Source organism: Asterias amurensis, chromosome 18 (assembly GCF_032118995.1).
Source record: "Asterias amurensis chromosome 18, ASM3211899v1".
NCBI classification, from domain to species: Eukaryota; Metazoa; Echinodermata; class Asteroidea; order Forcipulatida; family Asteriidae; genus Asterias; species Asterias amurensis.
This window is the reverse complement of record NC_092665.1, coordinates 1,702,473-1,728,970: the sequence shown is the minus strand read 5'-3', so window position 1 is coordinate 1,728,970 and position 26,498 is coordinate 1,702,473. Positions and strand designations below refer to the sequence as shown.

Genomic DNA, 26,498 nt, shown 5'->3' with positions numbered 1-26,498 from the left:
TCCTCAAGAATTTGAAGACAATTTGAAGACTGGTGAAGGAAGGGCGTATCTCATCGAGGGCACGTCTGGGTTAAGGTGCAAGAGTACCTGAAAGTAAAGTAGGAGGGGCGTCTAGACGAGATATGGCTATATTACTAACACATAGGCCTAAGTGACATTAATCCAGGGCACAATACAAAATTTGATGCGGTGAAAGCGGTTACCAGCCAAAAATGACATTTGTAATGTGTAGGGTTGTGAATGTACTCCTGTTTATTTGTTCAAGTATGCACTTTTTTCTCAGGGATTGAATATTCTTTATGAATTTTGGCCCTTGGCCAATTTTAGTGAAGCTTTTCAGTGTAGATGCTAAATAAAATTGCCTACCAGTCACAAACTGTTTAGGCTTACATTACCAGCTTTGGCTTAGTGGTTATTTGTTTTGAGCTTAGCAGATTTCATATTAGTTCAGTAAGCACAATCATCAGGGATCTTTTTCTGCTTCAATGCTTTCTGAATTTTGCCTTCAATATAGAATACTGCTATTAGGTGGATTATGTAGGTCTAGGTTACCAGCTTAGCGGATATTTGTTTTGAGCTTAGCAGATTTCGTGGTACATGTAGTTCGCAATTCGATGACAGTCGCCACCAGTGCTCAACTTAGACATCAAAATTCCTAAACCAATGAAGGAAGAAATAGAACTTGTGATTATAAAAACTAAATAAGATAGATTCATAGCCGCCGTTTAAAAACACAAATACACACATTTTATGAAGTGACCTTCCCATGACCTCAACCAATATTTTCATTGGCAATTCCAAGTTGGCTTCGGCCAGCGAGTTTGTATAAATCCATTTTCAAGCGGGCACAGTAAATATTTAGCAAGGCAGGGGATCAATTAAATCCGTCAGGGTATGTCTTACTGTCTGGTCCACTGCAAATCATGGACCCCTACCATCTGACCTGGGCCGTCTGATGTCTTAAGAAAAGCTAAAAGCTACATTGGTCCACTCGGCTTGTCCTAAATCAATGTTGGAGCTGCTTGGAAAAATACACACCCGAAGTGTATGCTCTGGGGTGTGTTTAGAAAAAAACGCTACATTTTTGTCGGGGCTGAAATTTGTTGTTTTTATTCCAGGCCAGTTATTGAAGGTAAAACATGAGGGACGGAAATCAGGACCTGATGATAAAGGGTTGCTTTAGCCCAAGAGTAGCTTAGCACAACAGAGTTATGCTTATCATTTGTATACAATTAAAAACCGGAAAAAGTGAGCAATACAACTTTAAAATGGGTTTAAGTGTTCAGGGGTCCATTTCACAAAAAGTTAGGACTAGTCCTAACTTAGGACTAGTCCTAAGAGATATCAAAAACTTACAGCTAGTCCTAAGTTAGAACTAGTAACTCGTCCTAACTCAAGATAAGACTAGTCCTAACTCTTTGTGAAATCTACCCCTGGGGTGGATTTCACAATAGAGTTAGGACTAGTATCTCGAGTTAGGACTAGTTACTCGTCCTAACTTAGGACTATCCATGCAATTTGTATATCTCCTAGGACTAGTCCTAAGTTAGGACTAGTCCTAACTCTTTGTGAAATCGACCCCAGGAGATTGGTAAGGGGGCTGTTTCGAAATCTGTTTGTTTTACGGATTAAACAAGCAAAACTTGGGTCTTTGACATAATTGCATTGTTGAGTTGTATTCAGACGCAGGGAACGTTTGCAATTTTAATTGAATTCTTTTGACCTGTAAGCATATTGCTTTTCCTCTGTAAGCTCTCTCTCCCTCGTGTGCTATGTAGGTCTCTAAGTCTCACATGAGCGGAGTAATTAAGAAGATACAATTCATTAATTAAATTGCTGCCTTGCTGTTTGGTTTAATTGGCTCTGTAGAAAACCGGAAGCGCAATGTTTTTCTTTGGCTGAAAGGTCAGCTTAATTTGATGTTTATTGGCCATTATTGGACGTTGTTAAAGTCTTGCTGGGACACTTTGACACTGTTGGTTAACATGTGTTTGGGAATTAAACATCCACACTACCAGGCGTGAGCATGCGATTTACATGTGTTGTTAAAGACACTGGACACTATTGGTATTTGTCAAAGACCAGTCTTCACAGTTGGTGTATCTCAACATATATATGCATAAAATAACAAACCTGTGAAAATTTTAGCTCAATCGGTCTTCGGAGTTGCGAGATGTGAATGAAAGAAAATACACCCTTGTCGCACCGTGGTCACACGAAGTTGTGTGCTTTCAGATGCTTGATTTCGAGACCTCAATTTCAAAATCTGAGGTCTCGAAATCAAATTCGTGGAAAATTTCTACTTTCTCGAAAACTACATCACTTCAGTGCGGTGGCCATTTTAGACAAATTTAAAGACTTTATATTTTTTGAATAAATGAACAGGTACAATCAATTACAATTTTTTAAATTAAATGAACGGTAGACTTTGTAAAGTGTCTATAGATACTTCTATGGGGGCTATATTTATTATTATTTTTAACACGAATACAATGTACATGTTGACGCAAACCATAGCTAAGGGGTCTTTTTTCAATGTCAAACTAATGTTTTCTTTTGTCTTTCCCGACACAGAAATTGAAATTGTTTTACTCGGGTTGATGTTTTTTTTGGGGTTCCCCCTTCTGGTGGTCTGAGTCCTCAATCAGCGCCCTTTGTTTGCCTAAACCGCAATTTGACCATACTTTCTCAATTATCGCTAATTGATGGACCAGCAGGTTTGAAGGGGACACATATCACGTTGCTCCACCCTAACCGGACCTCTGATGTTTCACAGGTGTCGGCAAGATGCAATATTTAATCAGAAATACATAGCGTTATTCAATTTTTGTGAAAACACACTTGGCGCTAGACTTCCAGTCAAGGTTGATTTCTATTGGGTTTTTTTTGTGGGTTTTTATTTGGTTGGGTGTTAGCATTGAGTGGAGAAACTCAAAACGTTGACTTGGCCGATACCCTGCTGCTCGGTGTTGCCAAAGGTCTTGTTTTAACATTTGGGCGGTCAAGCACTCCAATGCCATGTCAGTACATTGTGGTTGCTGGATATGTTAAGCTAGAGTGTGAACGAGGTTATAAATGTTGTCAGCTTCTGTGCTAAGCGTTAATCCCCACTCATGATAAGCAGCAAAATGTTGCTGTGTCGTTCAGCTCAGTTCCCATGAAAAGGCGGGGGGGGGGGGACTTTGAGTGTGTGGGTTGATTATAATTAACAACAAAGAAAACACTTCGCTGTTGGTATGTTGCTTTTCTATTTCAGCTGTAAAAAAGTTTCTCACGCAAATGAAACATGTAAGAAGTCGAGAGTCTGAACATTATTTCTCAGGATGGCGGTCTGTTTTATACAAAGAAAGTTCCGAGACGACAATCGGATAATTTTGTTGTTCATCGAGATTGAACCATCCCTGTGTAAAGTGTGTGATTAGGAGAGCGTATAAGTTGGCTCGCTGAAAACCGTGTTCTTCTTTTCAGTGTTGTGCATTTTCACCACAATACAAGCTTCTTCTTTTCGGGTCATTTGCCATCCCAAGGTCTCTCTTTTTATTACCTCATCATTCTTAGACCTCTTTCTTTAAGAGCGATTGGAAACCTAAGCCCCGGAAGATGAAGTTCTTAAGAATGGAACCACATCTTAGCGCACCGAAGAGAGATTAGCAGTCTGCCCCCACGCTGGAATTGTCCAACACTGACAGTTCTGCTGAACAGGTTTTTGTATTTAAGGTATTCACGAAACCTAAACCAAAGTACTCAACTGTATATCTCAGACTTTAAGTACCGTTGGGGTTGTTTTGTTCGATGGTTGCAGGCCCCTTTCTTGTTCATTTGATAAGTCTATTCCTTAAGGCTGTCGTTTTAAGGTATCCTTCATGGTCCAGTCTTTGGGTCACAGAGGGGGTTCCTGTTGGGATTGTAATACATTTTTTCTTGAGCCCCATTTTTTTTCTCTCTGCTAATGAACCTTTTTTTTCTAGTTTGGGTTATTTTTAGTGGGTTCACTGAACTGAAAATGTTTCATTAGGTGTTGGTGAATGTTATTTGGGGGGGGGGGATTGTGACCTGGTCACAAGAAGTGACAATATTTTTTTGTTTTGATTATGCAGTGAATATAATTATATTTTTACGCAGTTATAAGTATGCAGGTAAATAAATGTATGAACATGAAATTTCTCAGGCTTCGAATCTTTGCCTTTAGCAAAGGAAAAAACACTCTAAGCAAAACAACAAGAACCAAAAAGAGTCTCGATAACTGTTCAAGAGATGAAGTAGGGAAGGTTTGAAATTCCAAATTTGAGAACCCGAAACGGAAAAAGAACAGATTGTGGGAGAGATGACCCACTTTGTCTCAGAGCGGAGAACTTGTCGTTTGAGTTGCTGGCCTGTTTGCTTTGTTTTTGAAAGGGTGGGGGCACCAAGATATTTTCTCCTTGGTAAAGGGCACCCTATGAGGAAATCGTAAATTTCTATTGTCTACTTGAGCATTTCATGGGCACCAAGGCAATAAGCAGGGGGCATTGTCTACTGGAGCATTTCATGGGCACCAAGGCAATGAGCAGGGGGCATGGAGGCAATCGCTGTCTCTGTGAAATATTAAACATGGGTTGGCTGAGGTCTAGAATATCAAAAATACCAGATCGGAACTTGTTGCTCAAGGTTTTTTATTGTACATTATGTTGAGTCCTAGCTGTGACATCTACAGATGACTGTCGGAATCAAATCAATATGGCAGCCACCCTCGTTCATTGCCCCTGTCCCTAACCCTCGACCATAGAATAAGTCACTGTCTGTCCGATTTCCGATTATAGATTGATAGTCGTAGATCCTTTCTTAAGGAAGGCTTATCTTTTGTTTGCGCGACTTGTCGGATCAATACAGAGATAGTACCTAGTATTGAATGATTGATGAAGTGGGATATGCGGGTTTTAAAGCGCCTTTTGTCCGGGAATTTTGTTCAATTTGAAAAGGTTACAGACTGGGATCGATTTCTTTTATGAATAAGTTTTGCCAGCACATCAATACGTGAGAATGAAAACAGACTCAGGCAGGTCAAGCGAAAACAGTCTCTTTACCTGTCAACTGTAATATTTTACATGCAAAGTTCACTGTTTGTGCGTTTCACAACTGCAGGGATATGCAGGTCATTGCCATGGTGCCCTTGAAATGCTCATGTAGAAACCTACAATTATCTCATTTAAACAAGGAGAAAATGCTGCGGTGCCCTTGAAACACTCTAGTAGAAATGTACAATTTCCTCACATGGTGCCCTCTTTTACCAAGTAGAAATTTCCTTGGTGCCCTTGCTCTTTCTAAATTGAAGCATTAGTTCAGACTTGTGTTTTAGAGAATGCAGAGCGATGGTCAAAGCATACTGATCAAAGTAAATAGTACAGTGTACAACTTGTAAATTGTCGAGCTGCAATAATATCGACGTTTCAATCTTGAATATTGTCAGCTTTAATCTTTCTCAGCTCCCTTGGGACTATAGACGATGTGACCTCTGACGTCACACGAAAACCATAACATGATTCGCGCGCATACCGCCGGGCAAAACCTTTGTGTTTTGGCAGCCAGCTAGAAAGTGTACGCAATCTTACTGTGACTGCGCAACTCAGTGCCCGGCGAAACATGACGTATAGAGTGTTTTGTCAACAGAGGGCGGTTCGAATGTAAACATAGGTCACATCGTCTATACAGCCTAATGACAATGATAATGACATTTGTATCAAATCAATAGAACCTAACATTTTTCAGTCTTCAATAGACCTTCCTATCAACACAAGATACAGTGGGTGTTGATAGGTTGGTTTTGGTATCCCACTTAGCAGTACGCCTTATCCGGATTGCACCCCATGGGACCTTTACTTGAACCCAAAGTAACCCAATAATTGTCCACAAAGCTCTGCTTCTCTGGTCTATGTGTAGATTACACCACATGCCGCTACTGACAGTTAAAGGCACTGGACACATTTGGCAACTGTCAAAGACCTGGGGCCAATTTCATAGAGCTGCTTAAGCAAAAAATTTGCTTAAGCACGAAAATAGCTCGCTTATTTTACACATGTTACTGGCCAAAATTTCCTGCCATATACATTGCTTATGACTAGTATTAAGCTGTTGTTTACTTAGCATTACAATTGAGTGGAGTCTTGGCCGGTAATCTGATTTTACTAAGCAATGAAATTTTTCAGCTCTATGAAATTGGGCCCAGTATTCTCACTTGGTGTATACCAACAAATCCATATAATAAAAAATCTGTGAAAATTTGTACTCAATTGGTCATCGGAGTTGCAAGAGAATAGTGAAAATAAAAAACTCTCCTGTTGCACAAAATTGTGTGCTTTCAGATGACTAATAAAAGGCTTCAGGCCTGAAGTCTTTGAATATTTGAGTGAGAAATTACGGTAAATTACCTCCTTCTCAAAAACTTCAGATCAGAGGGAGCCGTTTCTCACAATGTTTTAAAGGCAGTGGACACTATTGGTAATTGTCAAAGACTAGCCTTCACAGTTGGTGTATCTCAACATATGCATAAAATAACAAACCTGTGAAAATTTGAGCTCAATCGGTCATCGAACTTGCGAGATAATTATGAAAGACAAAACACCCTTGTCACGTGAAGTTGTGTGCGTTTAGATGGCTGATTTCGAGACCTCAAGTTCTAAACTTGAGGTCTTGCATCAAATTCGCGGAAAATTACTTCTTTCTTGAAAACTATGGCACTTCAGAGGGAGCCGTTTCTCACAATGTTTTATACCATCAACCTCTCCCCATTACTCGTAATCAAGAAAGGTTTTATGATGATAATTATTTTCTAGCAATTACCAATAGTGTCCACTGCCTTTAAACAAGAACCTGTAATATCATATCAGAGGGTGTAAGCTCACAGGGCACCCATGATGTTTTATTTGACGGCAGATTTGTATCCTCGATCCCAGACCCTATCGGGAATGCTTCACTTCTTGACCTGGTCACCTTTGAATAGAAAGTGTTTGATGTTTAATGGACTGCTGGGGAAGTCTTAATCTGAGGGAATTCCAACTTGGGTTTCGGCAGGTAGAGTAGGTAAAATTGGATAGAATTCCTTAGGTGTTCTACTACAGTGTGGCAAAAGGGTAATGAAATATGAGACAATTCTAACACCAATAAACTGATATTTGTTATTACAAACCTGATTTTGAAAAAGGGGGTCGACCATGTTGTAGGGCAGCAAAAGTCTCATGCAGCCAAGACAATCTGACAGTCACTTTCTTGTCAAAGTAAAACAATTCATATATCCCGACGCAAAAACTCATTACAACCGACTGTGTGTACATACAATTAAGTAGTTAATTTAATTGATCATGATTACGGTCTACACTTCACAAGATGTCTCTAATGAACGATGTGAACGTTTAAACTGACGATCGACGGGTTTTAATAAACCAATTGAAACATTTAAAGGAGCAAATGTGTTCTTGAACAGTAGATCAGGCAAACAGTGTTGTTTTTAAGGAAAGATTCAACAATGTAAACCATCAAGAAAACTGACTGGGTAAATCTTTAAATGATTCTCGGGGTTGAACAAGGAATTGACTAGAGTGGGACTCGAGCTGAAGACCTCCTGATCAATGTGTCGACGCTCTACCAACTGAGCTATCTAGTCCTATGTTGGCGGTGTCCCTATTTGGTCAATATCTTTGTTCGGGGGTGCCAGTCAGAAACCATCCCACCGTATGTAACAGTTACATTTTTACACTGCCACTTAGTTTGTAGGTTTTTTTTTCTGTGGACGTTTTGGTAAGTCTCTAACTATATAACAAGGAAGAGCTTTGTTATGACCAAAGTGTAATATTTGACGAGCAATGCGACTGACCAGCGCTAATTGTTTGTCTGTCTGTCCAATATTTGCCTGCGAGTTTGTCTGCCACAACCAAGCTTAAAATCACCACAAGAAGGTTCTGTCGCCGTCTTAACAAGTACACTTGTCATCCCAGCAAGCAACACTTGTTTTATTTGTCTTCTAAACTGGGGCTAAAAAAATGTTTGCAGTGACTTATAAAGAGAAACGATAGGTCATTTATACGGAACGTACGATGCAGGAATTTGTCTTTTCAGCTACAGAACTAAACAAGTAGTAGTGACTTATATCATTAGCAGCGAATGCTATTTTTCACCCTCAGTGCAAATATTGACTCAGTTTTTCTTCTTCTTCACAACGGTGTGTTCTCCAACCGACCCTTTTTGGTTTTTCCTTTGCAACTTTGTTTAGACGACTAGAACCTACTACTACACAGGGCTAATGGCACTCATGGTTGTTGAATGTTTGCATTATTGTTATGCGAAACCCATGGGGGACAAATATTGTTGGATAATGGAGCCCCACTCCACATGCTTAGCAAAGCGTTAAGGACGGGCGAGTATTGTAAAGGTATTTATAGAGAACACGTGTATTCACCGAACATGTGGGCGACTAGAGAGTAGTGTTCTGTTTGACATGTCATTATATATGTACAGTGTGGACCGATCATGCCAATTTGTTTGCTGTCGAAGTAGAGTTTCTTAGCTTTACGTGGCGTAAGCTCTAGAGGTCTGCGGATCGCTCGTTGACAAATTTTGTTTTTTCAATGAGTTATGTTCTCCGCTCTGAAAAGAAACAAGTTATCAATAGAATCGGATATCAGTTGGAAACCCCGATGAGGAATGTTTTCATGGTGGTAGCATGCTGGCACCCTGGCACCAACTCTTTGTGATCACGCCTAAACAAACTTTGAATGAGTTTTATTCACAGAGGCACGATGACATTGGTTTGTGCTTTTTTTATGGAAGGGTGAACTAAGTTTATTCGTCTAGTTTTCAAGACTCACCCAAAAAAGTGTCAACATTTCTCCGTAGTGGGTGTTTAATCTTCTCTTAAAAACATGAAGCTGCTGGTTTTGATTTTGGCATTGATAAGTGAGGTATGGACAGGAAAACATTTATGTAGAACATTTCTTGGGTTCATTTGTGCTTGGAGGAAGTTCGAAGTGAGATTTGTCAAAAATATGTACCCTTTCAGAATGCGGAGATTGAGTGCACTTACAATGCATGCCCTGTTTGCCATTTTACGAGTCGGAATGTTCATAAAATGGTGGAAACAATGGATGTGCAACCAGCGTTCAAGGTGACAGTTCGGTAAATTCCAAGTGTTGTGTAATCACTTCTTGATTGTGCAATATTTTTGGCAGCTGTAGGCTGTATCTGAATGTGTGGCTACAGCTACGGCTGCGACTGTTGCTAAGGGTGTTGCTAAGGACATCCTATACTTCAACACATGATGGCGCGGCGCTCCAGCCATAGCCGTAGCTGGGCATGGCTTGAAAGACCATGGCCTTAGGGTCTTCCAGAGACCACAGATAGTGAAACATAAAACCAACTGCAGTGCACACAGTATAAAAGTTGGCTAGTACTGGACAATAGAGGGCAGCATTTAACAAAATCAACAACAAGTCACTAAGTTTTTGACTGCAAAACATACCAACTCTCTTTCTGGAAATTGAAAGCACATAAAGGGCTCACCTAAACTGCGCACCAGAGCCTGACAGGGTCCCTTGACTCAAAAAATAAATAAAAATTGCGCAAGCAAGATTTATTGTGACGATGACGTCAAATGAATTGGTTCAATACTGATGAAACCATTTTCAGCGTTGGAGTAACGGACAATTGAAGTCAACTTTATCTCTAATAAATTGGCGCATTTGTTATGATAATGTCGTAATCTGCTTTAGAGCTGGGCTTAATCCTGTTTACTTGAGCCATCTTGCTTCCTATATTACAGTCTGTTGAGCTTAAAGGCACTGGACTTGTTTGGTAAGTTGTCAAAAAACCAGGGCCTAATTTCATGGCTCTGCTTACCGCCGAATTCTGCGCTAGCCTTGTAAGCGTAGAATGCCTAGTAACGTGGAGTACACATGCGCAGGAGCCCAAAATACGCAACTTCGATGCCCAATTGAGCCAAAATGTTCACAGGCTTGTTATTTTATGCACATGATGGGATACACCAAGTGAGAAGACTGGTCTTTGACATTACAAAACGTGTACCTTCCCTTCAAGTCTATTTTAAACTCAAATATTTTAATGAGAAATTCTCTTTCTCCAAAAAATATGTTACTACTCCAGCTCTGAGTTGCTTGTATTGTAGTCAAGTAAAGTTTTTAGGCCAATATACATTTTGAGTAATTACCAAAATAATCCTGTGCCTTTAAATTTTGGATCGGAACTTACAATATTGTTTCCAAGCAAACCCTATCCAATCCAATAACGTATCTTGAAACATATTCAAAAACTTCAATCGTCATTAAAATCCGAAAGTCATATTTGTACCAGATAAGAAAAATCAGGGGGTGCAAATTCTTTGACTTATTATTTTTAACAATAGACAGAAATATTCAGACTGTAGGTTTTCTTATGGTAAAACACAACAAAACAATACAATTGTAAAACATACATTCGAAGCTATGCAAGGTTAGTAGACTTTAAACAAAACAACCCCACAGAGGAATAAAGTTCCATGACCCGATTCTCTGTCGCCCTTTAAAATAATTGCAATGGGTGTGTGGGTGTGTATTAGATTATGCACTGAGGCAAGTAGGTATGTGTGGTTTTTGGATTAATGCCTAAAATAAAAATTCCTGAGGGGTTAGATGTGACTACGGCATCCATGATTACACAGTGTGTAGGCGCTGTACCTAGCGCTGTGTGACTTCGTATTGGTGTCACCGTACCACGTGTACAGACAGGCCCAAGGATTAATTACCCACTATTAAAGATAACGACAAGTACAAATAGAAATTGTGTCTAATTTATTGTTAGGCAATCCTTATGTAGGATACCAATACTGTTGAACACTCCCACTCCCATTTTAAAAGACAAATTGTGAAGTCAATATTCTCTATGCCTTCTATTACCTTAATTCTAATTAATTTATTTTCAATGTAATACATTAAAGATGTCATGTCAGATTTTTGGCCCCAAACATTGAACAAAAAGAAGATTTTTTTTGAGTGAATGGTATTTCAAAGAGTATCACCCACTCTAACGAAAACAAGTTTAACTCTTACTTTTAATGGTCAGGAACCATGACAAAAATTTATAACGTTTCTTATAAAACACATAAGAATTGGTCACATGATATATTGTCAGGATCCCCCCAAAAACTTATTTGAGCACTTTATTTCACTGCTGCTAATAATTGGCAGACTTTTTCGAGCAATGGCTCAAAATTGGCTTTGTTAAAGTTGTGGGGCCTTCAGTTGACATAGAGGAATTTAGTGGTGAGGTGCAATGTCGCCCTCTTGTGGCCAGGTAGAGATGTTAGTTTCAGCTCAGTAAAATGCATCAGTGTAATAGTCAAATGCTGCCCCCTTGTGTCCCTAGACTGAAAAAAGTTTGATTTTCTATGAGTAGTTAAAAGTTGTTTGCCTGTGTTTTTTATGCACAAAATGATTTACTTATGCAAGCAAAATGTGTGTACGTTTTCTTTTTCTGGTTGTTTGTTTCAGATTTCTGTTTAGTTGGAGTGAAATTTCATATCAACTGTCAACTGTGCATCAATACAGCCCAATACCACATAGTGTTATAAAAATTATATAAACATGATAACGATTCAGAAGGTACTCAACCTCCTTCCCACGAGCAGCACACCCAATCAACTCCTCTGGTCACTAACCCCTGGAAGTGACATATTATTTGCCCATACAATCCCGGGGCAGTATTGTCGAGGTATTTTTGACAGAACTTCAAGCATAGTGCAGCCTTTGTATCTTTTTCTTGATTTGTTTTCATTCTATGCAATGCCCAGGGGTGTATTATTCAACATTTCACAGCACTTGGCACTTTGCCTAGGGCCTGAGAAAAAAAAAATGTGGCCTGGGAAAATGTAACATAGAAGGTATCTCAACGCATGTAATACTTTGTAGTAAAATCCAGCACTTTAAAGTGACATAAACTTGGCCATGGAGCCCAGGGCAAAGGGAACATTGGCACTTAAGAGCCGTGGCACACTGGTAGCTAGGACCTATGGAACACTGGACGAGCGTAGAGCTGTTGGTGTTCCAGTGCCCACATAATACTTGTATCTTCAGCCTGTAGAACACTGGTGCCGATAGGTCCCACACAACAATGGTGCCTAGGACCTCTGGACTAGTGATGCCTAGGACTTGCATGTAGGAAAAATTATACCTAGGACTCATGGGAAATTGGAACCTAGGACCTTAGGGAAATTGGAGCCTAGCACCTATGGAATACTGGTATCTTTGCTCTAGTAGCAAATTAGAGGCCTGTGGAACATGGTGCCATGGTTCCCACAGAACACTAGTGCCTAGGCCTGCAGACTACACCGGTGCCCAGCACCTAGGAACACTTGTACCTAGTACCTATGGATTATGTAATCTGGACCCTGTATTGACTGTGTCTGAATTAGTGAATTTGGCAGTGGGATCGCCGGATCGCTGAATAGGTAATTTGTATTTACATTTTGGGAGTCAAAGCTGCTTGATTCGGGCACAGCTCAACTCAAAACTGATGAAAATAGTCTGATCCCATTTTAGTATAGTCAAAATCCATATCTGATGATGCACATAGAAGACAGGTCAAAGACAGGTGCAGATTAGAGAGTGAAATATCTCATAACGTTCGACCCCATTAATTTGATTTTAATTGGTAGTATACAGTTGTAATTACAAAACTTTAATGTGGCTGTTTGGAAACTGAAGTAGAAGATAGCCCCCGGGACATTAAAACAAACCGATAAATGGAATGGATAAGTTTTGAGCAGAGGTAAAACAAACAAAGTGTAATTCACACTTGATTCTTTTACAAGGTTGAAGTAGAGAAAGGGTTAGGCAAGCATTCCATGTCTGTTGCCCCAGGCTTAGTCTACATGTAGGCCAGAGTTAAAGGCGTGCTAGCAAACTTGTGCTCACACTCTCAGACATAATCCTATTAAAGGATTTGGGTACTTTTTGTAACACAAAACACAGTGTCTACAGATTTACATCAAACTCACACAGTTTGAAACTAATGATGGGAGAAAGCTTCCCTTAAAACATTACTTGCTGAGGTGCTGTAGTTTTTGAGAAATGAATAAAACAAGTCACACAAATTATTTTAGCATGTGACATGTATTTTCGTGACATTGTTTTACTCATTTCTCAAAAACTACAGCCCTTCAGTTAGTAATATTTTAATTGTGTTGTGTGTTACAAAAGTACCCAAACCCTTTAGCTAACCTGGGAAATTTTTTAGCCAATATACCAGTACCTGTGACTGGTAAAATACTTATTTTTTGCTTAGCAGAAGCATTGTTTTCTGCTTAATCAGCTCTATGAAATTCGGCCTTGAGTACTAAGATTGTTCATTTGGGTTTTATGCGTGTAGAGGCAAGAAGAATCGTTTCAGGGTTTTATTCGTCAAAACCGAAGTGCGGAATTGTTAACAGCCTTATATTCACATCCGATAGCAACTTACTTTCCATTTAAGTGAGAAAAAAAAATTGGGAAAAAAAAAATGCTTTTCTCCATTTCAACAAAAATCACACTATCCCTGACTTCCTTCACACAGAAGAATCCCAGCGTCTAACCCCAACTCGGAAAGTTTCTCACGAAACCTTGTCAGCGCCGTCACACCCACAAAAGAAAAGGCAACGCTGACGAACCGGAGTTGACACGTACCGCGCCTGAGCTCCACCAAAATCCCTTAACTTTCCCCCCTTCGCCAGCCGAGTATCCCTCCGGTTTTTTTTTTCACGGCTTAAGATTCAAAGTAGAGGCTGAGCCTGGGTGTGAGTTAACAATGACTTTGTCAAATACCCAGTGGGTTCCCACACTTCATCGCGGGTGCCTGGAGCCTAGATCAAGTTCGATTCGGAATAATAGAATCAAAAATGAAAAGGCAAAATAGACCTTACGCCATGGTGGTCATGATGGCTTTATATTAATAATATAAACCTGTTCATGGTATACTGATTGGTGCTCGTTCGCTGTGTATTATCAAACCCCTTAGTAACCTAACTGCTTTATCAGATTTAGCTCCTGATCATTGTCAATAGGTTCTGAGGCCCTCTGTATGAACTTGTCATTGTCCCTGCGTTTAAATCCACCGTAGTCCTCAGTCCTACCATGTACACTGTATTGAAAAGTGGAATTGCCAGTCCCATTTTATTTGAACTGTAATACTAGACGTCCCCTCCGTCAATATGAGTTCAATTGTACCTGGGGAATTTAAAATACTTGAATCTGCGGAGAGAGAATAGCGTCTGGTGGTGTGAGAGGTGATTAGGTAATTTAATTTCGGTCATTAGACATTCTTCTTTTGTACTGAGCAGAGCGAGGCAAGCGGTTATGAAGCATCACCCAATTCCAAGGGTGTCATTGACTTTTGGGTCACCCCCGTTGAGTGGAATGGTACAGTCCTTGCCTTGATATCCAGAGAGCTCTCGAAAGCCAACTCTTTTTTTCCCCTCTCCATTGAGTCAATAGTTGTAGGTGAACTTGCAATGGAAACCCACCCAGTGTTGTTCCAGGGTAACTCAGTACAGCCAGGATTTATACACGCTCTACCATGGAAAACCCGGCACGTTTAAAATGTCTCTGGATGGAACTCGATCAAAACCCAGCGCCTCACCGGTTCAGCATATTCCAGCAGGCCGAGTCCCAACAATGGAGAAGATAAAATGTGAAACTGTAGCTATTTTTCAACGCCGACGAGGACCAAAACGGATTCATATTCTGGTGTTGGCTGTGGCCTTCATTTGTGTCATATTCTCTCTTGTTGCACTTATCAGATGTATGTTTGTGTACTTTGGTTCTTCTCTTTTATTTCTTTGCCCCACTCTGCAAATTTACTTTAAAGATACGATAAAAATAAAAAAATCATTATGATAATTTTTCTTTAGGGTCAAATTTCAAAATCAAACACCCTTCTGTTCTGATGGAGATGTCAGTCAGACAGGGTCCTAAAAAGAGAGAAAAAATGTCAGATTTGCTTGTTTTGAAAAAAAAACATTATTTTTTACAAAAGCTAAATTAAAATTTTGGATTGGGAACTTCCCTGCCAAATAAATGCAAATTGCCGCGGAGTTAAACAACCTCTTCTTTTTTAGTTTGCAGTGATGTTCTTTTCGGTCGGTATGTTTTCATATAGAGGAATAGAGTAGTGTTTTTTTTGTAAACATTGCTAGCATTTTACCCTATGTATCTTTGATCTGTTCTTCACCCCAACTTTGATTTTATTTTTTTTTTATTTTTAGGCTGTGACATTTACAGAGCTTAGCTGAGATAAATGGCCGAACAAGTTGTAACTTAAGATTTGGAAGTTTACGTTTTTCAATTTGTACATTGGGCAGAGTGTGGAGCAGTTTCATGCCATTACATTGTATAAATGGTTGTTGACAATTTCAATTTCCTCATAGGGTGCCCTTTAACCAAGGAGAAAATGCCTTGGTGCCCTTGCCCTTCCAAAAAAGAAGCACACAGGTCTGTGCCTGTCTTGCAGATTTGAATTTGACCCTCGTAAACGAAACAAACCCTAATTGTTTATTACTGCATAGTGGTAAAAAAAAATCTCAATAACCAATTATGTTTTATTTCTGTACAGAGAAAAAAAAAACTGTTCAATTTATGATGGAGACCTCTGTTAGGGAAGTGTGTCAGATTTGTTTGCAGTACTTTAAAGTTCAGGTGAACGTATACTGTATACTGTAAACCAAAAGTGTTGGTAAACAATTTGTTAATTTATTTGGTTGGTTTTTATTTTTGCTTCTTTCAGATGTTCCATATGTGACGAGAGAACCTATAACGGAAGGTAAGACTTCAATTAATTTCAAGATTATTTTCTTTTGGACTTCTTGCTTATAGCGCTGGACACTTTCGGTACAGATTGGTTTTTTTCAAAGTTTGCAGATTTACAAATTATTTTTGGGGATGAACAAAGAATTGACTAGATTCGAACCAACGACCTCCGGATTAATGTGCTGGCGCTCTACCAACTGAGCTATCTAGCCCTATATTGGCGGTGTCCCTATTTTGTCAATATCTTTGTTCGGGGTGCCAGGTTGTATCGTAACAAACATCGACTGCTTTTGTTGTCTTCTGCTCCCTCACAGATGATATTTCCCACGATGATAATAATCATGGCTGTAGTAAAACAATTGTTGCAAGTAAAATGTTTGCATTGGAGCAAACATGTGTTTACATGTCAATTCTAAACATAAATCTTGTTTTCCAAATGCCTAAAACAGAATTCTAAACGCAAAAAAAAAAACTGCACGCTTTTGTGAACCAGTGTGGGATATGGCAATTTAGATACACACATGGTGTTATCGCAAACCAAGTATCTGACACCTCACCATGTAATGCCTCAAATACCATTACGTGTGGGATATGCCAAAGTATTTGTTTCCTTTTTCATTTTTGAACATCGGCGTCTGTCAAAATTGGTTCGGACAAAGAACCCTCAACACAATGGTCTTTTAGCAGAATGGACATGCATGTACAACCTTATAGTTGACGGAATTGGCTTTGATGTTTTACGTGCCATTGTTTAACTACCCCAGTGTTTTATGAAAAACACCTTAATAAAATTTCAATGTTTTTTTTTAGTGGTAATAAACACTCTCTACCTTAAAGGAACAATGCAGCTCCTTATTTGCGGTGAAACATGAAATTGTCCTCACTGCGTCTGTGTGATAAAGTCTGTCCCTTTATGAAAGAAAATATACAGTTTTTATTGCGACTGAAGCGAATACCAAACTTTAAAATGCTCGGCATAAAGTTTCTATTCAACATTTTTATGGCCAAAATTTGTGTCCTTGATTTTCTTTTTATAGAAAGAAGCTTGACAGAATGCATTCTGTCCATGTTCAATCACCTTAAACTCTTTAAAATCGGCAAATGTCAACTTGTTCAAAGAAAATAAGGAACAGTATACAGTTCTGTTGTTATTACTTGATATTTCTGATAATGAAACCATGGATGCCTCCTAAGTGAACTTGATCACTGTAGCTCGCAAAGCCTGAGGAAACCTGTAAACAAGGGTGCTGGTTTATGTGAACCAGAAACACCTGGGTTAAAGACAGTAGACACTATTGGTAATTGTCAAGGACCAGTCTTCTCACTTGGTGTATCTCATCATATGCATAAAATAACAAGCCTGTGAAAATTTGGGTGCAATCAGTCATCGAAGTTGCAAGAAAATTACATGTATGAAAGAATAAGAACACCCTTGTTGGGCGAATTTGTGTGCTTTCAGTTAGGAATAAAAGACTTCTAGCTAGAAATCTTTTATTATTTTGGTGAGAAACTACTTCAGAGTGAGTTGTTTCCCGCAATGTTTTATATTATCAACAGCTCTCCAATGCTCGTTATCAAGTCAGTTTTTAAGTTAATATTTGTTTTTAGTAATTACCAAACGTGTACCTTCCCTTTAATTAATATTCCAATCAAAGGATAAAGCAATTATGGTAAAGTATCTTACTCAATGACACAAGTGTCATGACCGGGATGTGAACCCTCACTCTGCCGATCAGAAACATTTGAGCTTGAGTTTGGCGCTCTTTAAACCACTTTGTCTGAAACACTCTAATAAAAAATAAAAAATGTGACTTAAACAATGTGCTTTCGAAGTGCCTGGTCATGCTGGTCGGCAAGCAGTGTCACGCATATTTACATGTGCCTGTAAATAGAGTATGAGTTTATCTAATAGATGGCCTGGTGTTCCTAGTGGTGAATGTTGTTAGTTTTTAAACAGGGGCGTTTCAGGAGGAATTAGGACTCCCTGCTTGTTTGAATTATGGCAAATTCAGACACCTAATTTTAAAAGTTCTACAATTCACATCACCAAAATAAAACTACTTCATGCTGAACACCCACTTTAAAGGCCCTGGACACCATTGGTATAAAGACTTAATTGGTAATGAGCAATGGAGAGCTGTTGATAACATTGTGAGAAACGGCTCCCTACGGAGTAACATAGTTTTCCTCACTCAAATATCAAAAGACTTCTCAGGCCTAAAGTCTTTTATTATTCATCTGAAAGCACACACTTTTTTGCAACATGGGTGGTTTTTTTCTTTTATTGTTCTCCTGCAACTTCGATGATCAACTGAGTCCAAGTTTTCACAGATTTGTTATTTTATGCGTATGTTGGGACACACCAAGTGAGAATACTGGTCTTTTAAAATAAATAACTAAATGTGGCCGGCAGTGTCTTTGAATTACTAGCTGAAATATTTTACACTTAAAAAATAACACTACTTCAATCGCCGAAACTTTTCATCATGAAAATGTTCGTCTGTTCCACAGACACCTGGGAGATTCTTTCTGACAGCATGCTGTCAAAGGTTGAGCCGTACTTTGTAATATCCCAACCCTCTCCTTGCCACATTAATCTTTTTTTAGTTTTAAGGCATTTAAACTTTGGAATGAGAGGATTGACTCTCTGTGACCTGGACTTCACCCGATGTGATCAATTTGTCTTTTGCTGTTCCCGCTTCCACATGCAACGAAGTCTAGTGGGGGCCACAGCAAAACTAATCAATGGTTTGTGTTTTGTCACTGCAGTAGTCAGTGCCGAACCCCGGGTGTATTTAACTCTAAAACTTGAGGAGTAAATTTTAAGGCACAGGGGTGGATTTCACAAAGGTAGTCCTAACTTAGGACTAGTCCTAAGCAATGCTAAGAGATAGGACTGGTCCTAAGTTAGGACCAGTAACTCATCCTAACTTAGGACTGGTCCTATCTCTTAGCATTGCCTAGGACTAGGCCTAAGTTAGGACTACCTTTGTGAAATCCACCCCTGGACACCTTCGGTAATTGTCAAAGACCACTACTCGCACCTGGTGTATCCAAACATACAATGCATAGAATGACAAATCTGTGAAAACTTGGAGTCAATTGGTCATCGAAGTTGCAAGAGAATATGAAAGGAAAAACACCCTTCTCCAGAAGACGATCAGAGCATACTGATCGAAACGTCGAGTCGAAACCAACGGTTCTTTTCAGAACCACCCCAACTCATGAGAGATGGTCATTACATGGTGTTACCGCAAACCTTTCCATATCGTATTTCCACCATGCAAAGTTTCAAATCCTACTTAAAAACACCCTTGTCGCACAAATGTGTGTGCTATAAAAGGCTTCAGGCCTGAAGTATTTTATTATTTGAGTGAGAAATTACCTCTTTCTCAAAAACTGCAATACTTTTTTCGGTAGTTGGCCTAATCAGTGAATGTATACCTGCGGGAAATCCAGTATTCTGTGACAACTTAAGGTCCAGGGGTTGGACTGCGAACTTGTCGACACCAGAACTTATCCGAGAGACATTGTGAAACAAAATAAATTGCCTGACAAGTTGAGGTACATACAGAGGGTCCACTCCCTCTGATCCTACTTGCCCTCAGGTCCCTGACATACTCCATTTGAGACTTCGATAAAGTCTATGAACGTAACTTGATTTACTCGGGTTTTAGACATTTAGGGGAATGTCATATGTAGAAATGATGAGGGATGGATAGAGTGAGGGGGAAAGGTTAGTGGGCGGTGACTCTGCTGACATAATCTAGAATAATGTAACACCTACAGATGGCAAAAGTTTTAAAGGGCAAGGTTGTCCACATGCAAAAGCTATTAGAGCTAGGCGATCAGCCAGTACGTGCGAATTGTGGCTGATTCACACGCTTATTGTCAGGATACAAAATACCACCTAAATTTGAAATTCACAGACTGTAGAGACAGTTGCTTTGCAAATAGTTTGTGTAAGCTGTTGTATAGCAACCTCCAGATAAGCGAACCGTGGTAATCTAGTATTGAGCATTCATGAATTTTGTTTGTCTTTTAGCAAAATATGGTGTAGCACCTTGTGACCCTTTTAATCAGCCAGTCATGCCATTATACATGTAGTCTGAGGAATTCAAATGTAAGCAGTAACTTCTGACTTAGGAAGTCAATGTACCAGACATTATTCAAATCAAACTCGCAAATGGAAGGAATGTACTCTTCTGGCAGTATTTGTTGTAACACCTTAAAATATGCCAGCCATGTCTCTATAGTCTGAGGAATTGAAGCAGTAATTTAAGAATAAGGAAGTCAATGTTTTACCAGACATTATTTTAATCAAACTCGCAAACAGCTTATTGGTGGAATGTACTCTTCTGGCTTTTGTATGTTGTAGCACCTTTAAATATCCCAACCATGTAATGAGCCCAGAGAATGTCATCATTCTTAGTTACTAATCAAGAATTTCAGGCACTTTAATGTCTTCATCAGACGATGGGAAAAGCCTTCCGTATCAGGGTCATTTCTGTTAACATAAGTTCATAACCAAAGGAGACTGTGGGTTTCAGGCCTGTATGCTTCGTTTTTGAAAAGGCAAGGACACTAGAGCAGTTTCTCCTTGGTAAAGGGCACCCTTTGAGGAAATTTCCAGTAGAAATTTAAATTTCTACTGGAGCATTTCAAGGGCACCAAGGCAATGACCAGGGGGCACGGAGGCAGTCTGCCTCTGTAGGCAGTCTGCCTCTGTGAATTATCAGGTCTGGGGTTTGGTAAAGGTAAAGAAATGATTCTTTTCAGAAACACTGTCTAATTTATAATAAAATATTTTACCAGGGTTCGCCTGAGGTTTTTTTCAAAACCGGGGGTTCAACATTGAAACCAAGGACTTTGGAAGTGTTTCTACTTGCTTATCTTTGGTTTTAAAATCACTACTGTGCAATCTTAAGCGTTATGTGTGACTTTCTCTTCATTAAAATGGTCATTTTATTTTGATATTTTTTTCAGAGCGAAATTTGAAACATGATGTCATCAGACATTTAAATAAATTAAGTCCGTACATTCCAAAGATTTTTTTTTACTATGGAGGTGTAGGTGCTTTGTGTAAAGATGACCTTAAACTACAGCTGCTTCAAACGGGTCTTACTTTCTGCGCATTTGGACACGCTTGTTTAATACCAACATCTGCAAAAGGTCAATGTTTAAGAATGAGCTGAAAATTGTCTGTACAAAACTGTACAGGCCGTCGTCAACATTTTGGGAATTTTTAACCACATTTGAACTAGCACTGATTTCCTGTAAAGTGTCACAGCTGTGCCTCCCAAAAACCCCGAAAAGTTTGTTACGCCATCGGACCATCGGCACGGGTCCGTTGCATGCCCCAAAATAAACAGAATTCAAGTGAATCAACCTGAATCAGGATGGCTCCTACATGCCAACGGTGCTCGGCAAACTCGACATGTTTATGCCCACGACAATTCAGGACATGTTGGAGAATAATTCTCCCCGAGTGGGTTCAAAGTACGATGTTGCTGAGTACATGACAGATGGTTCATGTATGTCGGCATGCCAGATATTTTTACGTTTTCAGACGTGGTACAATGTTTCGTAAAACTAAAGGGGAATAGGGTATTTATAGTGGCTTCTGATATAGCGCTTACTTATATCCGTCACTCATTGACGCTCAAGGCTTTAAAACATTCAGTATTTTCCTGCAAGGTATGTGGGACTACGTTTGAGTTATGAGACCAGGGGTGGATTTCACAAAGAGTTAAGACGAGTCTTATCTCGAGTAAGGCAAGTAACTGACATGTAGGATGAGCCTTAAAGCCATTGGACTCTTTCGGTACAGAAAAAAAAGAAAAGTTCACAGGTTTACAAATAACTTACAGGGTTTACAGAAGGTAGTGGTGAAATACTTCTCTTGAAATATTATTCCATGAAATGCTTTACTTTTTGAGAAAACAGTAAAACAATATCAATTCTCATTAACGAGAATTACGGATTTATTTTAAACACATATGACACGGCGAAACGCACGGATACAAGGGTGGGTTTTCCCGTTATTTTCTCCCGACTCCGATGACCGATGAAGCCCAAATTTTCACAGGTTTGTTATTTGATATAGAAGTTGTGATACAGGAAGTGTGGGCCTTGGGCAATACTGTTTACCGAAAGGGTCCAATGGCTTTAAGTTATCTCCTAGGACTAGTCCTAAGGTGGGACTAGTCCTAAGTTGGGACTAGTCCTAACCTTTTATACATAGCACCACGTAATGGTTTACAAGGTGCTGTGTCGCAGAATGCTGCCAATCAAACCAGGAACACCGGAGCCGACCCCTTTTCTTTTAGATAACTGCACTGGTTTTCTTTTCTGTGTGTTACACAACATACAGGACCAACAGCTTTACGTCCCACCTGAATGACAAATCATCATTAAGGGTCTTAAAGGATTTGGGTACCTTTTCAAAATGTTCATAGATTTACATTAAACTTACAGGGTTTGAAGATAATGATAGTGGAAAGCTTCCCTTCAAATATTATTTACTGAGGTGCTGTAGTTTTTGAGGAATGAGTAAAACAATGTCATGAAAATACGTTTGTAAATGATTAAAATAATTTTCGTCTCATGAGACAAAAATAATTTCCCCAAAAAACTACAGCACCTCAGCATGTAATATTTTCATGGAAGCTTTCTACTAGCATTATCTTCAAACTGTGTAAGTTTAGTGTAAATCTGTGGACATTGTGTTTTTTTGTCCTACAAAAGTTACATAGACCCTTTACGGTCAAAGCATCATAAGGACACAGGTGTCCCGACTGGGACTCAAAAATGAAAATGGCGTTGCCCTCTCAAAGATGTTCTTCCAGGCCTGTAACATGTATGGACTTGCCCAAAACCAAAACCATTGACAAACCATAAAAAATTAATAGCTACTTTATGTTTTATCCACGAATTGTGACTTCATCCCATGTGGATACCACATGTTGGGTGGCAACGATATATTTATTGAGAACTAGAGAACTGGAATGAATTGTACTCTTCCGAAAAAAGGTATCATACTTTTCAGACATATTTTTTATTCTTCCGAACAACTCAATAAAAACTGGGTCAAGTTATCCTGCTGGGAAGGGATATCGAGCCAGTATTTATTTTCAGCTCCCACACATTTATATCCGGATGGATGTTTTTTAATCATTATAGGTGTAACTTCCCTGGCTAAACTAAACACTCCTAAGTGCGAAAAGTATCAGTTTCATATTGGGAAACTGTCAGGGAAGTGTCAGGGAGAATTTTCCCGATGTGTCATTCTTTAAAAAAAAAAAAGTAAAAATAATTCTTGCGTTCTTTCGAATCAGAAAGCCGACTTTCACGGTTCAGTTTGCACAGCGATGGGGCACCGTGCCGAGGCGCTGAAAAATCCTGGAAAATCAGTTAAGTCAATATGCTTAGCACAATGCACAAGTCAAGCGAGTGCTATTGACAAATTGACCTCTGATGCAAGAAGGATTTAAGCCTCGGCCCCCGTTGCTACCCCCAGAGTTCCTTTCATGACCCCTACTTTTTGTTTTCTCTTTTCCCCCATTTTTTTTCTTCTTTTTTTAGGGGGGGGGGGGGGGATACCAGTGTGCCACTTAAGAGCTCTGTTTTGAAAAGGTTTTAGGCAAGGTTTCGCGGCCCCTTTCAAATCGGAGGCTGTTTTACACACATGATTTCATTTGAAAAGGGTGGTGTTTTGAGAGGGTCGTCTAGCTGAAGCGATCAGTTTTGTGGTTTGACTTGGGCAGTAGTGGTCATGTAGGGTCTTTGCTTCCCTACAAAGTCAAAGGCAACCGGGTGTTCGGATTTACAGAAGAATATAAAATTGTATGGTTGGATTTTATTCCGCCGATTCTGACCCTAAATTTGTCTTTTGTTATGGAACAACTTTCTCTTTTCGTCTTTTTAAAGGGAAAGTATACCTTTGGGAATCACTCGTAAAATTTGTGGCAATAAAAAGTTACTTAGGTACCTCAGCAGCTTTAGGTAGTATAAAGCAGTTTGATAATCGTTTCACTTTGGAGTAAGGTGGTTATGAAAAACTACGCAGGCCTGTGTGCTTCGCTTTTTAAAGGACAAAGGAACCAAGTATATTTTCAACTTGGTAAAGGAATACCCTATTACAAAAATTGTAAACTTCTACTGTCATTTCAAGGAACGTTACAGAATTGGTTTTTGCTAACAAAACAGTTGCTGGCAGTGTAAACACTTTATGTAAACCACCATATACATAAACTGACAAACCTGTAGCAGTTTGAGATCGATCGGCCATCTGGGTCACGAGAGAATAGTAAAAACCGATTACAAATTTTGCATTGCATCGATGCCAAAATAAAAATGAATAAAAAGCTCACTGAGCAATAAACTCCAAACGTAAAGTTATATTATTTATTTCTCAACAAATATGACATTTCAGACAGAACTATTTCAAGGGATGTTTTCTACTATCATCATCATTAGATTGTGTAAGTTTTATGTAAATCTGTGATCTTCACGATTTTTGTTTCTTACCAATTTTGTAACGTTCCTTTAAAGGGCAACAAGGCAATGACAAGCGACAAGGGGCATGGAGGCAATCACCTCCGTTGCTATTGTGGTTTCAGGCCTTTGGGTTGTTCAACAGCTTTCAAAAGTAAAAAACAATTTGAGAATCATTTCACTTTAAAGTAATGTTGTCAAGGCGACACACTGTGTAAACAAAACAGTTATCAGTGCGTCACAAGTATAGTCGCTTTACTTGTCAACATAACCATATTTAGCTCATATTTACACCGATTTTAATGGGGAAATATATCTTTTATTCGCTTGACACGCATTGGATTATAAAGGGCCTCGGGAACACTGCAGACCTCTCGGTAAACCCTATAAACGTTTTTTGTTGTATCGACATCAGCACAACAGCTAGCCCGGGCAACTCATAGCATCATCAAAGAAATACTCCACCTACAGATCACTGACATCAATCTGAACCTATAAAGTTCAACTATGAAACGGGTTCCCGGCTGGACTTACAATTAAACTTTTGTGGAAACGGTTCTTTTTTTCTCTATTTTTTTAAATTTTTATTATACCAAACAACATTTCTACCCTGAATGCCTTCTCGATTTCACAGTTGACAGAAAGTAGGAGAAATTCATTATCCAGGTTTTTTTTTCTTGGTGATTCTATTCAAAACCCAGTTTGCAGTGCATTCAAAGAGTGAACGAGAAGAATGTACTTCATATGACCCTTTCAACAAATAAAAAACCCTTAAAGGCAGTGGACACTATTGGTAATTACTCAAAATAATTATTAGCATAAAACCTTTCTTGGTGACGAGTAATGTGAAGAGGTCGATGGTAAAAAACATTGTGAGAAGCGCCATTGTTTTTGAGAAAGAAGTAATTTTCCACGAATTTGATTTCGAGACCTCAAGTTTAGAATTTGAGGTCTCGAAATCAACCATCTAAAAGCACACAACTTCGTGTGACATGGGTTTTTCTTTCTTTCATTATTATCTAATCGACGACCGATTGAGCTCAAATTTTCACAGGTTTGTTATTTCATGTATATATTGAGATACACCAAGTGAGAACACTGGTCTTTGACAATTACCAAAGGTGTCCATTGTCTTTAAGGTGATATACAGGTAGTGCTTTTGAATATTATAAATATTTTGCAGAACAAAATAGACCTTTTCACAAATGCCCTTTGCGCAAGTGCTAACTGTCACATGAGGTGCATGCTGGTCTATATCGCTCCAAAGGCTTTTTCATTCACAATATCAACCTCTACCCTCGCAGGTACCCATTTATACCTGGGTGAAGAGAAACAATTATAGTAAAGTATCTTGCTCAAGGACACAAGTGTCACGACCGGGATTTGAACCCACACTCCGGTGACTTAGCACCAGAACTTGAATTTGATGCTCTTAACCACTCGGCCAAGAACTGTCCTGTTTTTTGTTATCAAAGATCACAAAGCACCGCTTTTTTACGTAGTTAATCAAATCTCCTCTCTTCCTTACACTTAGGTCCTTGCGCCACAATTCTGTGTGCCTACGGCTCCATTTGCAGAGAGACGAGTGATAGCCAAGCGGAATGCTTCTGTCCGGAGGAATGTCCGGACATTTTCTCGCCGGTATGCGGGGACGACAGTGTCACGTACAACAACAACTGTTACCTACGGGCGTCGGCCTGTAGGTTACGGAAGAAGATAGGTGTTGCTTCGTCGGGGCCTTGTGGTAAGTTTTGTATTTTTTGATTGCGTATTCCTTTGATTTGGTTGCATCTACCATTGACAGTTGACTGACCAATTTTGTACACAACAAAGGATGATGGCAGAGGTTTGTCCTGCCCCTCCTAACCAACCCTGTTGATTGAGACACCCCTCTAGGTTGTGTGGTATGGTCCAGCTTAGGATATCTTGGCATATGACCTGACTAGTGTGCTTGTTTCGGATTAAATAATAAAATATTTCAGCACGTGCTGAGGCCTTCATTAGCAATAAACCTCCATGTCTTCAGAGTTTAAATTCCTCCAAAACTTCCATAATCTTTCTTTGATTTAACAAGCCGGAGTCATTTGCAGGCATGTGAGACTTCCTCTTTTCGGCTGATTTCCTCTTTTGGGGTTTTGATTTTTTTCTTCACTTTCTGTGTACAAAAGTATAGGAATATTATCTTTTCCTCTTTTTTTCTTGCCC

General features: G+C 39.3%; 1 protein-coding gene across 3 annotated transcripts in view; it reads left to right on the top strand.

Moving 5' to 3' along the window:
• LOC139951114 (agrin-like) overlaps positions 1-26,498 on the top strand; it is a 97,954-nt gene that overhangs the window by 32,263 nt on the left and 39,193 nt on the right. For 2 of the 3 annotated variants that reach the window (XM_071949954.1, XM_071949952.1), the window contains exons 2-3: positions 15,775-15,810; positions 25,828-26,037. In XM_071949954.1, the coding sequence (XP_071806055.1) occupies positions 15,775-15,810; positions 25,828-26,037 (246 nt within the window). Of the gene's footprint in view, positions 1-14,486; positions 14,794-15,774; positions 15,811-25,827; positions 26,038-26,498 lie in introns of those variants that run through there. The other variant, XM_071949955.1, reaches the window with a different exon arrangement.